At 43.9% G+C, this 15,039-nt stretch overlaps 1 protein-coding gene across 3 annotated transcripts in view; it reads left to right on the top strand.

The window, feature by feature from the left end:
* zgc:153039 (uncharacterized protein LOC767698 homolog) overlaps window positions 1-15,039 on the top strand; it is a 42,274-nt gene that overhangs the window by 16,340 nt on the left and 10,895 nt on the right. For all 3 annotated transcript variants that reach the window (XM_053646520.1, XM_053646519.1, XM_053646517.1), the window contains 3 exons: window positions 6,175-6,332; window positions 8,887-8,969; window positions 12,670-12,794. In XM_053646520.1, the coding sequence (XP_053502495.1) occupies window positions 6,175-6,332; window positions 8,887-8,969; window positions 12,670-12,794 (366 nt within the window). The remainder of the gene's footprint in view (window positions 1-6,174; window positions 6,333-8,886; window positions 8,970-12,669; window positions 12,795-15,039) is intronic.

Here is a 15,039-nt window from a genome sequence, read left to right as displayed (position 1 = left end):
ATATAAACATTTGATAGATGAATGGAAAGAGTGAGTGATTACATAATGCTAGACCAATAGATGGAAAAATGGTGGAATTAATTGATTGATAAATGGATTACGGACTGAGTATATGAATGTATGGAGAGAGTGGATGGATGGATGGATACATGAAGGAATAGATTGTTGAATTGATTTGAGGAATGAAAGATTATACTTTATTGAAACGAATGGAGGGCTCACAGTGGTTTAGTGGTTAGCACATTCGCCTTACAACTCCAAGGTTGGGGGTTTGATTCCCGCTGCTGCCCTGTGTTTGCGGAGTTCTCCCCGTGCTGCGGGGGTTTCCTCTGGGTACTCCGGATTCCTCCCCCAGTCCAACGACATGCATGGTAGGCTGATTGGCATGTCCAAAATGTCCATAGTGTATGAATGTGTGTGTGATCAATTGGTGAGTAATTGGCACCCTGTCCAGGGTGTGCCCCACCTTGTGCCCGATGCTTCCTGGGATGGGCTCCAGGTTCCCCGTGACCCTGTACGATAAGCGGTATAGAAAATGGATGGATTGATGGGTCGAGGAAATGAATTGACAAGTGAAATGTTAGGAATATAGTGGAATTTTATGCCTAGGTGAACGAGAGGGAATGACTGGGACTAAAATCAAAGGAAACGGGATGTTGTGGATGGGAATAGATTAGTAAGGAAGGGGATGGCAGGCACAGGAAGAGATTTGTAATGATTGTGGGCACAGGAATGGAATGGTAAGAATGGGAAGGGGATGGCAGGAAAGGAAATCTGGTGGACAGAAATTAAGTGGTAGGGAAATGATTATAGGAATAGCAGGGAAGGGGATGTTGGCGAATAGAAATGAAATGATAAGGAAGGAGATGACTGGGATAGGAATGGAATGGTAGGGATGGGATTGGGATGTTAGGGAAGGGAATGGTAGGGACAGGAATGATATGGAATAGGATGGGATGGTAGGGACAGGAATAGGATGGTAGGGACAGGAATGAGGGATGGTTGGGAAGGGGATGGTAGGGATGGAAATGGAATGGTAGAGAAAGGGATTGGAATGGGGGGTGATAGGGACAGGAATGGGATTGAAAGGAAGGGAATGGTATTGACAGGAATGGGGGATGGTAGGGAAAGGAATGGTAGAGAAGGGGAAGGTAGGGATGGGATTGGGATGTTAGGGAAGGGAATGGTAGGGACAGGAATGGTATGGGATTGGAATGGGGGGTGGTAGGGACAGGAATGGGATTGAAAGGAAGGGAATGGTATTGACAGGAATGGGGGATGGTAGGGAAAGGAATGGTAGAGAAGGGGAAGGTAGGGATGGGATTGGGAATGGTAGGGACAGGAATGATATGGAATAGGATGGGATGGTAGGGACAGGAATAGGATGGTAGGGACAGGAATGAGGGATGGTTGGGAAGGGGATGGTAGGGATGGAAATGGAATGGTAGAGAAAGGGAAGGTAGGGATTGGAATGGGGGTGGTAGGGACAGGAATGGGATTGAAAGGAAGGGAATGGAATTGACAGGAATGGGGGATGGTAGGGAAAGGGATGGTTGTGACAAGAATTGTAGAGAAGAAGATGCTAGGGACAGGAATAGGATGTTCAGGATGAGAATGGAATGGTACTGAAGGGGATGGTAGGGATGGGATTGGGGGATGACAGGGAAGGGCATGGTAGGGATGGGAATGGGATGTTAGGGAAGGGAATGGTAGGGACAGGAATGGGGGGTGGTAGGGACAGGAATGGGATGGAAGGGAATGGAATTGACAGGAATGGGGGATGGTAGGGAAAGGGATGGTTGTGACAAGAATTGTAGAGAAGGGAATGGTAGGGACAGGAATGGTATGGAATAGGATGGGATGGTAGGGACAGGAATAGGATGGTAGGGACAGGAATGATATGGAATAGGATGGGATGGTAGGGACAGCAATAGGATGGTAGGGACAGGAATGAGGGATGGTTGGGAAGGGGATGGTAGGGATGGAAATGGAATGGTAGAGAAGGGGAAGGTAGGGACAGGAATGGGGGGTGGTAGGGACAGGAATGGGATGGAAAGGAAGGGAATGGAATTGACAGGAATGGGGGATGGTAGGGAAAGGGATGGTTGTGACAAGAATTGTAGAGAAGAAGATGCTAGGGACAGGAATAGGATGTTCAGGATGAGAATGGAATGGTACTGAAGGGGATGGTAGGGATGGGATTGGGGGATGACAGGGAAGGGCATGGTAGGGATGGGAATGGGATGTTAGGGAAGGGAATGGTAGGGACAGGAATGGGGGATGGTAGGGACATGAATGGTATGGTATAGAAGGGGATGGGATGGTAGTGATGGGAATGAGGGATGGTTGTGAAGGGGATGATAAGACAGGAGTGGGATGTTGGGGAAGGGGGATGGTAGGGATGGGAATGGGGGATGGTAGGGAACGGGATGGTCATGACAGGAATGTTATGGAAGGGGATGGGAATGGAATGGTAGATGATGATCGGGAAGGGGATGTTGGGGACAGGAATGGGGGATTGTAGGGACAGGAATGGGGGATTGTAGGGATGGGAATGGGGGATGGTAGGGAACGGGATGGTCATGACAGGAATGGTATGGAAGGGGATGGGAATGGAATGGTAGATGATAGGGAAGGGGATGTTGGGGACAGGAATGGGGGATTGTAGGGATGGGAATGGGGGATGGTAGGGAACGGGATGGTCATGACAGGAATGGTATGGAAGGGGATGGGAATGGAATGGTAGATGATAATGAAGGGGATGTTGGGGACAGGAATGGGGGATTGTAGGGACAGGAATGGGGGATTGTAGGGGCAGGAATGGGATGCTAGGGAAAGGAATGGTAGAGCCAGGAATGGGGGATGTTAGGGACCGGTATGGTAGGGATGGGAATGGAATTGCAGAGAAGAGGATGCTAGGGGTCAGGAATGGGATTGTACCGAAGGGGATGGTAGGGACGGTAATGGGAGATGATTGGGATGCTAGGGAAGAGGATGGTAGGGACAGGAATGGGATGTTGGGAAGGGGATAGTAAGGATGGGATTGGAATCCTAGGGAATGGTATGCACAAGAATGGTATGGTAGGGATGGGAATGGGATGGTAGGGACGGGAATGGAATTTTAGGGACGGGGATGGTATGGATGGGAACGGGATGGTGGGGGATGGTAGGGACCGGTATGGTAGGAATGGGAATGGAATTGCAGAGAAGAGGATGCTAGGGGTCAGGAATGGGATTGTACTGAATGGGATGGTAGGGATGGTAATGGGAGATGTTTGGGATAGGATTGGGATGCTAGGAAAGCGGATGGTAGGGATGGGAATGGAATTGCAGAGAAGAGGATGCTAGGGGTCAGGAATGGGATTGTACTGAAGGGGATGGTAGGGATGGTAATGGGAGATGTTTGGGATAGGATTGGGATGCTAGGAAAGCGGATGGTAGGGATGGGAATGGAATTGCAGAGAAGAGGATGCTAGGGGTCAGGAATGGGATTGTACTGAAGGGGATGGTAGGGATGGTAATGGGAGATGTTTGGGATAGGATTGGGATGCTAGGGAAGAGAATGGTAGGGACAGTAATGGGATGTTGGGAAGGGGATAGTAGGGATGAGATTGGAACGGTAGGGAATAGTATGAACAAGAATGGTATGGTAGGGATGGGAATGGAATGGTAGAGAAGGGGATGGTAGGGACAGGATTGTGAGATGGTAGGGACAGGAATGGAATTGTAGGGAAGGGGATGGTAGGGATGGGAATGGGATGGTAGGGATGGGAATGGAATTATAGGGAAGGGGATGGTAGGGATGGGAATGGGATGGTAGGGACTGGAATGGAATTGTAGGGAAGGGGATGGTAGGGACAGGAATAGGATGGTAGGGACTGGAATGGCATGGTATAGAAGGGGATGGGAAGGTAGGGAAGGGGATGGTAGGGATTGGAATGGCATGGTATAGAAGGGGATGGTAGGGAAGGGGATGGTAGGGACTGGAATGGAATTGTAGGGAAGGGGATGGTATGAACAAGAATGGTATGATAGGGACTGGAATGGAATGGTAGGGACGGGGATGGTAGGGACAGGAATGTGAGATGGTAGGGACGGGAATGGAATGGTAGGGACGGGGATGGTAGGGACAGGAATGTGAGATGGTAGGGACGGGAATGGAATTGAAGGGAAGGGAAGGGAATGGTAGGGGCAGGAATTGGGGATGGTAGGGACAGCAATGGCATGGTATAGAAGGGGATGGGATGGTAGGGAAGGGGATGGTATGAACAAGAATGGTATGATAGGGATGGGAATGGAATGGTAGGGACAGGAATGAGATGGTAGGGACGGGAATGGAATTGAAGGGAAGGGAATGGTAGGGGCAGGAATGGGGGATGGTAGGGACAGCAATGGCATGGTATAGAAGGGGATGGGATGGTAGGGAAGGGGATGGTAGGGACAGGAATAGGATGGTAGGGACAGCAATGGCATGGTAGGGAAGGGGATGGTAGGGACAGTAATGGCATGGTATAGAAGGGGATGGGATGGTAGGGAATGGGATGGTAGGGACAGGAATGGGATGGTAGGGAGGGATATGTTGGGGATGGGAATGGAATAGTAGGGAAGGGAGTGGTAGGGACAGGAAGGGGATGGGATTTTAGGGATTGTATGGATGGGAATGGGATGGTAGGGATGGGAAGGGAATTTTATGGAAAGAATGGAAAGATGAAAATGAGTAAATGAAAGGGTATGTAGACACATGGTTGGATAAAAGAAGGTTTAGAATAATGAAAAGGTGGCTGGATTAACTGATGGATAAAGGGTTCGAAGAATTCATACATAAACAAATGGGTAGATGAATACATGGATAGATAGACAGGCAGATAAAATGTATGGATAAATGAAGAGATGAATGAATGGATAAATGGTTGGATAGGTGACACTAGTAAACTCTTTAAAATCTGCTTCTTTCCCCTGTGTATTTCATTTAGTGCATCTTACACAAACACTCTCTCTCTCTCTCTCTCTCTCTCTCTCTCTCTCTCTCTCTCTCTCTCTCTCTCTCTAAGAGCTCATTCTAACTTGGTGGAATCGATATTGAGTGAAATGCCAGGGGACAGACAAAACACTCCCTCAGACTCACTCCTGCTTTCTGTTTCTTACACACACATACACACACACAGCGACAGAGAGAGAGAGAGAGAGAGAGAGAGAGAGAGAGACACACACACACAGTTGTTTTCCAGTGGCTGTTTGCAGCTGTCAGTGTTGGATGAATTCTGTACTTACATGTGAAATTAATTTCTAACAACAGATATGTTAGTGTGTGTGTGTGTGTTTGTGTTTTCAGGTCCTGGGTGGATCTGTAATTAATAGGCCTGAGAAGTATTAAAATGACTCGACCTGAAAGAGGACGTGAGGGGAGAGATAATGAGCGGGGGGGGCAGAGGATTGGTCAAAATTATACTACACACAGTAATGAAATTAAATATAGTTGAAATGGAAGTGAAATTAATGTAATAGAAGGGTAGGGGACCATATGGATGAGAATGGAATGGAGTTCTATGGATAGGAAGAGTAGGGGATGGAAGGGATGGGAATACAATTTTATAGATTGGAAGGGAAGAGTATGATGAGGATTGGAATGGAATTTTATTTTATTTCATGGATTGAAAGGACAGGGGGAGGGGAGGGATGTTAATGGATTAGAATGTTATGGAGTGGAAGGGCAGCGGATAGAAGAGAATGAAATGGAATTGAAGGGAATGGTAGAGAAAGGAATCAAATAGAATTGAAGGGAATTTAGTGGAATGGTACAGAAGGGAATGATATTGAAGGGAAAGAATTGAGTAAAAGGAAAAGCAGTGGACTGGAATGTAAAAAATTGAGTGTAATATTAGGGAAGGTTGTGGAACATAAGCTAATGAAATAGAAATTAAAAGGAGGGGTATGGAAGGGAGTGCAATTGACGAGGACTTTTGGAAGGGAAATAGGAGAGTATTTCCCACCCAACCATCAATTTCATTTGCAAAATATTTAAACTGTAATAGCTGCTAGCGATAGTGTTCGTGAGTGGACGCCATGTTTGGAGGAAAAGAATTGGAGCTCAGTTTTGATATCCATCGCACTCTTATTTATTTATTTATTCATTTATTTATTTTCATTAATTTTTTTACATTTTTCTTATTGCAGAGTTTTGTTACAGAGGGACTACAGTTTCCTGCGTGACATTAATCTTTGGCGCCCATTTGTCACCATCGGCGTTTACTCATCCACACTCTCAGCTGCCATGAGCAACCTGATTGGTGCCTCCCGCATTCTGTACGCACTCGCCAGGGATGACCTGTTTGGTGAGTACCTTTGATCTCCAATCACGATCTTTCTGATGTATTAAAGATACGAATTTAGACATGTTACACCTGTTAAAATGTTACACCGGGCAAAAAAAAAGTTTTAGCTATTTCTGTCCAACAGCACATTCCGTCACTAGCCACAAGCCGAGGGTCGGGGCACTTGCACGTTGGAAGTCAGGGAATTCATTTGATAAAAATCGAGGAGCTACCATGCTCAATGGTCAAGCGAAACAGGTTGCTTGGGAAGCACACTGGCGAGTCAGGGTACTTGTGCTGCATTTGAGGCAAAGATTTGCAACCTGTAATTCCCCGCCTACAAACAGTAAAAGCTACCAGAAACACCACCTCAACCTACAGTTTCGTCTTGGAGTAGTAGTCTCCACTACCAGTTCTTTCCCCATTTCCGGAGTGACGTCAAATCATCATGGCCACTCACATGGAGAACAGTGTAAAGTTCCCCTTCTCTACTTTTAAATGAGTTTATAGCAGTATATTGGCTTTAGATCTGCCAATAAACACACACAGTCCTCTATTCTAGATTAAGTCTATAACACTGACCATACTGTATTACAGATTCTGTATAATCACTGTTTTAAGAAGGTGATCATCAGCATGGAAGACATCAACATAGTTATCACTAACATTAGTTGGCTAGCTTGTTGCTAAGCTACTCACTATTAGCAAGATCCAAAATGTTGCATGAATGTGTGAAGGTCACTACAGTAGAACAGAACCAGCAGACTGTAACTGTGAAAATGTGGGTAAAGTAGGTTTTTATGAGCTTTATAGTGCTTTTCGCTCTGACCGTGTAAACAAAGCGCACACATTCGTGTAGGTGTCCATTTTTTGTCCCACTCTGCACATTGAACTTGAGATAGGATATGACATTATTAAATCTTGAAAATTACCACTTACAAGGCTCCATGAATGCAGCAAGATGGCAGGGTGGGGGAACTTCTCATGCTAGTGTGCCAAGTACCTCTGCCATACTTGCCTTAGAAATTCCTCCTAGGTGACTAAGAATGCATCCTCTTTGAGCTTGGAGCATTACCCTGTGATCAGGCACCTAAACGGTGAAAGAGCGCCTCCCAATTGTGCCATACGCTAAACCTTCCAGTAATGCAGGTCAGCCACTGCAGCACATCAGCTACCACACATGCTAACTCCTCTTTTTATAAGGCACCATTACTTTGGTCCTAATTGAATGGCTAATCTTATTTATCTTAATTTATGGATTTGCCTTCTTTTAAGTCTTTTATGAAACGGAGTTTCATAAAATGTTCATAAAATTAAATTGGAGCATGATGGAAGTACCGTAATTTCCGGACTATGAGCCGCTACTTTTTTCACACGCTTTGAGCACTGCGGCTTAAACAATGATGCGGCTAATTTATGGATTTTTACGGGCTAACGAGCTTCATGCCGCCAAAACATTTTGCCTCGTCACATCGGACCAATGAAATTACCGAACCGGTCACAGTGGACCAATGAAACTGTTCGAATTAAATCAAACGCACTCACACTAAATTCTTCAGATCAGTCATTTTGCGCTTCATGCACACCCCCTCATCATGGAAAACACACGAAGAAATGCGTATGATGCAGCTTTCAAGTTAAAGGCGATCGATCTGGCTGTCGAAGAAGGAAATAGCATGCGAAGAGCAACTTTTGCTCCAGTCTGCCAGTGGATCCTAACAGCGTGGAGCAGTGTCAAAAAATCTACCATCACCAGCGGGTTTCGAAAGGCTGGACTGCTGCGTGATGAAGAGGACAGCACAAGCTCAAGGGCGAATTTGCCTCGAGACGTAAGTGACATTGAGCGCGACAACGAAAGAGAGACTGAGGAAGTGTGTGACGAAGTACCGGTAATTCTGAGGCTGTTCAATTCCGACACTGAAGAAGACGACTTTAGTGGTTTTAGTGCGCAGGAGGAAGATGAAGATAGCGATCAATGACGTTTCCTGGTAGGCAACTGTATTTTTTATTTTTTTTAACCAGCCGTGTTACAGGCACTGTTCGGGGGGGGAAAAAGCATTTACGGTACGTATTTAATTCAAATTTAAAAAAATATTTCTGTGTAAATATCTCACGTTACAACGTGGACACCTGCGGCTTATGAAGTACGGCCTATATATGTACAATTTTTTTTTTTTCTTTTTAAAGTTAGTGGGTGCGGCTTATATTCAGGTGCGCTCAATAGTCCGAAAATTACGGTACATTTAAAAAATGTACACTCAACAATTGTGCAATTTTAAGTTGATCGATCTTGCACGCAACACTTACATAAGCTCAGAAATGATACGTAGGATACGAATGGTTTTCCTACCTAACTGGATTCTGTGTAAATGCTAATGCAAACGATTTCTAAAACTCTTTCTATCCAGACCAGATAAATGATGCCCAATGTGTTCTTACTTCATTGAACAAGAACAAGACAAAGATATTTAAAATGGACCTTTTTGATTAAGGCAGCATTAAGGTCATCCCTTTGCTAAATTCTTTGTTCATCCTGTCCCCCCCCCCCCCCCCCAACAATCTTCTCGTCCCGCAGGTAAAGTCCTGTCCCCTGCTAGGAAAACCTCGGGCAATGGGAACCCCTGGGTCTCGGTTCTTATCTCCTGGTTCCTTGTGCAGGTGAGGGAGAACGAAGGATGAATGAAACGATGTGATGAAATGTTTGTGTTGATGTGGATGGCAGTGAATCCACTGGAGTGGATTCTTTATTCCTTCCTAATAGATGATGAATTCTTTTCTCCCTGTCCATCACTCTTACCTTTTCCCTACATCTTCTACGTCTTTCTTCTCATCCCTGTTCTTTTGCTTTCCTTCCATCCTGATCATTTTCTTACATGGATAATTGAGAGAAGAGCGAGGCCGAAATTGTGTGTGTAGACAAAGTTTGAATTGATGCTGAGATATTGTCCATGTTTATCTGGCTATTTTTGAAAAAAATTATTCTCTCCATCCACACAGTTTGAAACCACCCACACAGACAATGTGGGTGAAAACACCCACATGACCATTCCAGCCGTAATTAGTCATGAATTTAGATTTCCGACTCCTCAGGAAGATCATTATGATCGTGCATCTTGTGGAGAAAAAAAAAATAGATCTGGACCTGGTCCAAAATCAAGAGGTCCTGAGAGGTCAATTTGCAACTAGCAAGGACGGTACATTCTGTCTCCTCTGTACAACCACAGAATAATAAAGTCTAAATTAATCAGTAAATGTAATCAAACTCTATTTTACTGCAGAAACGTCCAGCTCATCCGATATGTCCGATATAAGGTTCGTGGAGCGACATGTGAAAGGGCGAAAACACTGAAATGGAACTTTTGAATCAAGTGCAGCCTGGAGGGGATTTTATTAACCGTGACATTATTAGTGCTCTCGGCTGTTTTTGTGAACAGGAACTCAAATGATTACATTTCATTTACATTTATTTAGCAGATGCTCTTATCCTAAGCGACTTACAATACAATAAGTAATAAAGTGACGGGCTGAGTTAGTGTGATCACCCTGACGTTATTTTCCCGTAACACCATGTCCCCAAGTGTTTTATTCCTCTTTCTCCACAGCACTTTTTTAAAGAACGACTTTACTGGGCACTTTGGAAGAGTTGTTCTATACTTGGTAGATTTTAAATCCAGTCCAGTGCTGATTTTATTTACTAGAAATAATCTCTCTGTCACAATTATCTGTATTATATATTATAGCTCTGTAATCGTCTGTCATCTTCTGCTCATTTCTCTCTGAAATCTTTCTCTTGTTATCCTCCTTCTTCCCCCCCCCCCCACCCCGCTCGCTCTCTCTCTCTGATGGAGTGTGTATTTAAGAGGTCTCTCTCGGCCCAGAATAGTTCTGTGATTGTAAGGGACGCACTTCCATTATCCCTGAGGAGCACCATGACGTGATCTGGAACACCTCCGTACCTGACCCGTGGGTTTTGCGTTAATGCTCGGTCACACCGTCTCATCTGCACTATTAAACTGAAGATAACCTCCATTAGAAAGGCCCACCCACACACACACACTCACACACACATACACACACACACACACTGGAGGATGAGTTCATATAAAAAATGGCCCTTGGATTTAACAAATAACTCTCCGATGACTATCTGTCCTTGGAGAGAACAGCTGGTTCTGTTGCAGCGCGTGTTCTGCGGATGGTGCATACATTTATGTGTACTACTTTATCACTTTGCCACTTTTTGACCGGTATTAGTCGTTATATTCCGCAGCTACGTAGCGTTAGAAATGCTAATGGAAAGATTATTGCTATGTTTGTTTAGAGCGTTCTTAGATTACTCATACAAAAAAGAAGGTTAAATCTGAATCTGGAACCCTGTGTAGAACCCTGCGAAAGAGCTCATCTCTACCAGGTTGCTGGAGAACCTTATTTTTCTCCTCACGTTTCCTTATCCTTATCTCAAGAACCATTTTAGAAGATTAACAACCCTTATACACAAAAATATCCACGGAAAAATCTTGGAAGAACTTTTATTATTTATTTATTTATTTATTTATTTATTTTAATAGTGTAAGCTTACCGGCCAGTTTTGAGTGCTTATGAGCCTTAAGGTTTCTTTGCTTGTCCCTCTGGAGGAACTTTTAAGGGTTCTATGTGGAACCATACAAAAGAATGTTTCCTTTTATGGAACTAGAACAGTGGCTAAGAACCTTTTAATATACAAAGAACCCTAGAAGAACCCTTTTACTTGGATTGTAAACTTAAGTGCTTGTGTGTATGAAGGGTTAATTAAGGATTAAGGGTTCTACTTAAGGGAACAGAGTGATAGGAACTACAACCATTTCAGGAGGTTAAGGACCATTAATATGCAAAGAACCTTTTGGAGAACCTACAAGAACCCTTTTTCTAAGGGTGTAATTTTAAACGGGTTTATCCGTTGTCCTTCTGGGGAAACTTTCAGTGCTTTCCCATTGGCTGCTAGAACCAAATGTGCAATTAGAGGATATACAACAATTAATATACAGAAGAACTCCTTGGAGTACTTTTGAAGAACCTTTTTGGTTCTAGTCTAAGCTCACTAGTGAATCTTAAAGGAGTATGTTGATGAAGGGTTCACTGGTTGTCCATTTGTGGGAACCCTTAAGGGTTCCACTTAGAACCTTATGACAGACTGTTTCATTATCAGGAACTAGAATTGCTTTAGGAGGCTAAGAGCCTTTAATATATACAAATAAGCCGTTGAAGAACTCTCGAAGAACACTGGTGTAAGCTTATTGTCCTCGGCTTTTTTCATCATCTCTCCACTGTATCTCCATCATGAACTCTCCTTCCTTTACTCATCACCTCCTCCTATTCATCTCCTTATCATCTCTCCTACATCATCTTCTCGTCATATTCTCATGTCCTCTTTCATCTCTTCATGACCTGCTCGTGTTCTCCACGTCCTCTCCTCCCTCCTGCTCGTCTCTCTTCTTCTCCTGCTGCTGCTCTGGGTGATGGCTGTGTGAGAACATTCTTCACTTAAGCCGCTGACGGGATGAAAATAAAAACTTTCAGCTCGTTAAAATGTAGAAACGATCGTGCGAGAAAACGAAGAAACTCCAGCGTGAGGTGAGGGATTTAAATAACCTCAACACTTCGGCTTTTAGTCAGCGGTGATGAATGGGAGATGACTCAGCACTTCTGACTTCATTTATTCCTCGCGTGTATGAGGAGATGTCCTTTAATGCTACAGGACAGGAGACTCTACTCTCTCTCTCTCTCTCTCTCTCTCACACACACACACACACACACACACACACACACACTTATAATCCTCAGTTATAATTTATTTATTTATTTTTTGTTAATTTGAAGAGCGAGAATTAGACAGGCTGGTGACTCTTTATAGCTGCTATAGCTTAAGTGACCACAGGAACTTTAAATATTAAATGCAACTATAAATGGGGGGAAAATGTTTGTTAATAAATAAAAATGGCCATTGTTGGTAATCTGCTGTGGTATAAGAGGAATAAAACACGCGGGGATGTGCTGTTCTAGTGAAATAATCAACTTCTGCATAGTAAAGGTGAGACGTTGTAAATATTTGTTTGAATTATTTGTTTCATTTTCTTATTTTATTCCTTTTTTTTTTTTTTTCCTCAACTGCAGTGTCTCCAGGTTCATTAGGAATGCAAAGGTGTGTGTGAGAGTGGAATAGAGAGTAAATCCAGAAATAAAGTGGGATTTAAAGTGGTGTGTGTGAGCGTGTGTGTGAGCAGGTCACTTTGAACTCTCTGCACTAGTTGTCTCTTTAATGAATGACCCATATTCACACGTGTGTGTGTGTGTGTGTGTGTGTGTGTGTGTGTGTGTGTAGCTGGTGTTGTTCTCGGGGAAGCTGAACACCATAGCGAGCATCGTCACCATCTTCTTCCTGCTGGTCTACGCCGCAGTGGATCTGGCCTGCCTCGCTCTGGAGTGGGCCTCAGCCCCTAACTTCAGGTAAGCTAAAGGTCACGACCTTTTGACCTTCCACACATCTCTAGAGGTGTCTGCAGTGCTCAATATGAGGAGATGTTCATCAAATACAACATCGCCCCATCTCAGTCTCCTGCATGAAGTGTGTTCTGTCTGATTCATACATATGTCTGGTTAATGAGATTTAGAACTTTATCTTTAAAACTTTCCACCATCATTGTGATTGTTGTCATGAGCTACATCTGAAATCACAGGTGCAGAAGATGACGATGGACTTCTGAAGCGATGGTGATGGAGGGAGTGGGCGATATCCCAAAAATTGAATAATGAATCTGTTTGCCTTAATACTCGACTTTGTGTGATTTGACCCAAGTTTGTTGCTGTCCTTGCATCACATCACACTATTCTGCCCCCTCATGGTTCACACTGGTACTGCATCACACTCACGTCACATGCTTAGATAAAAGCTAATGTAATCCTGGCCTAACTCATCACTCATCTTTATTAATGCACTCTATGAACACACTCTTAATTAAAGCATCTTAATGTATGTGCCAGCTAGCTTATCATACTTCTTAAATCTGGTTTTTGGGCCACTAAAATAAAATACCGCTGGACACGCACTCACTTGGTGTTTTAGGCTTTACGACCAGAAAGTCCACGATTATGGGATCATCCTCAGAAACAGACATGAGTATAAACAAAATGATGAGGTTTGTTTGTTTGTTTGTTTGCTATAAAATGTGTTTAACTGGATAAACGATTAAGTATTGTGTGAGTGTTTTCTGACCTTTCTCTCCCAGGAGCCTGTGATTGGCTGGAAGTATGGTGTGGGCGGTGCTTTTTCGGAGTCATTGCTTTAGCTGTCTGGTGCTGTGTTTCAGGGCGTGGTGGTGGTGGTGTTGTTATTAGTTGTTGTTGTGTTGTCGTGTCTATAGAGGCGAGATGAATTAAAAGCCATTTAGCACCGTGAACCCCAGAGGCGCATGCTGTGATTAACATAGCTAATTTAGCGGAAACCAACCTAAACCTGGCATCAACACACCGGCTGGAGATGATAATGGAGTGTGTGTGCTTGTGTGTGGGGTGAACTGGGAATCGGCCAGCAGAGACGATGGTCTGTGAACATGTCTGGATTGAAGGAAGGTTTTGAAAAGAGGTGGATTATGCAGTGTGTGTGTGTGTGTGTGTGTGTGTGTGTGTGTGTGTGTGTGATTTTTCTTGGCTGCTGTTTTATCAGCGAATGCCTTCGGTTTCCCAGAGTCCTTTGGGTGTGTGTTGGCTGGGCTTTGTTGGGTCTGAAGGGAAATTTGGTTTTGATCGGTTTTGGACGCATGCGTGTGTGTGCCCAGACTCGTTTCTATGTGGTTGATAATTTTTGTGGAAGCATTTTTTATTTTTAATTTTTTTTAAACCTGACCCAGGCGATTCCTTCAATGTTTCTCCTAAAGCGACGCCCCCAAAACACAGGCCTAGGTCATGTCCCTGAACATAAGACCTAGACCATGCCAGGGTACAGTACGAGTAATGACAGGGTACAGAATGAGTGACAGTAATGACAGGGTACAGTAAGAGTAATGACGGTACAGTATGAGTGACAGTAATGACAGGGTACAATAAGAGTAATGACAGGGTACAGTAAGAATAATGACGGTACAGTATGAGTGACAGTAATGACAGGGTACAGTAAGAGTAATGACAGGGTACAGTAAGAATAATGACAGTAATGACAGGGTATAGTAAGAGTAATGACAGGGTACGGTAAGAGTAATGACAGGGTACGGTAAGAGTAATGATGGGGTACAGTATGAGTGACAGTAATGACAGGGTACAGTAAGAGTAATGACAGTAATGACAGGGTACAGAATGAGTGACAGTAATGACAGGGTACAGTAAGAGTAATGACAGGGTACAGTAAGAGTAATGATGGGGTACAGTAAGAGTAATGACGGGGTACAGTAAGAGTAATGACAGGGTACAGTAAGAGTAATGACAGTAATGACAGGGTACAGTAAGAGTAATGACAGGGTACAGTTAGAGTAATGACAGGGTACAGTTAGAGTAATGACAGGGTACAGTAAGAGTAATGACAGGGTACAGTATGAGTGACCATAATGACAGGGTACAGTAAGAGTAATGACAGGGTACAGTATGAGTGACAGTAATGACAGGGTACAGTAAGTAATGACAGGGTACAGTATGAGTGACAGTAATGACAGGGTACAGTAAGAGTAATGACAGTAATGACAGGGTACAGTAAGAGTAATGA

This window comes from Ictalurus furcatus, chromosome 17 (assembly GCF_023375685.1).
Source record: "Ictalurus furcatus strain D&B chromosome 17, Billie_1.0, whole genome shotgun sequence".
NCBI classification, from domain to species: domain Eukaryota; kingdom Metazoa; phylum Chordata; class Actinopteri; order Siluriformes; family Ictaluridae; genus Ictalurus; species Ictalurus furcatus.
Note: the sequence above shows the minus strand (reverse complement) of the source record. Positions and strands in the feature narration are given on the sequence as shown.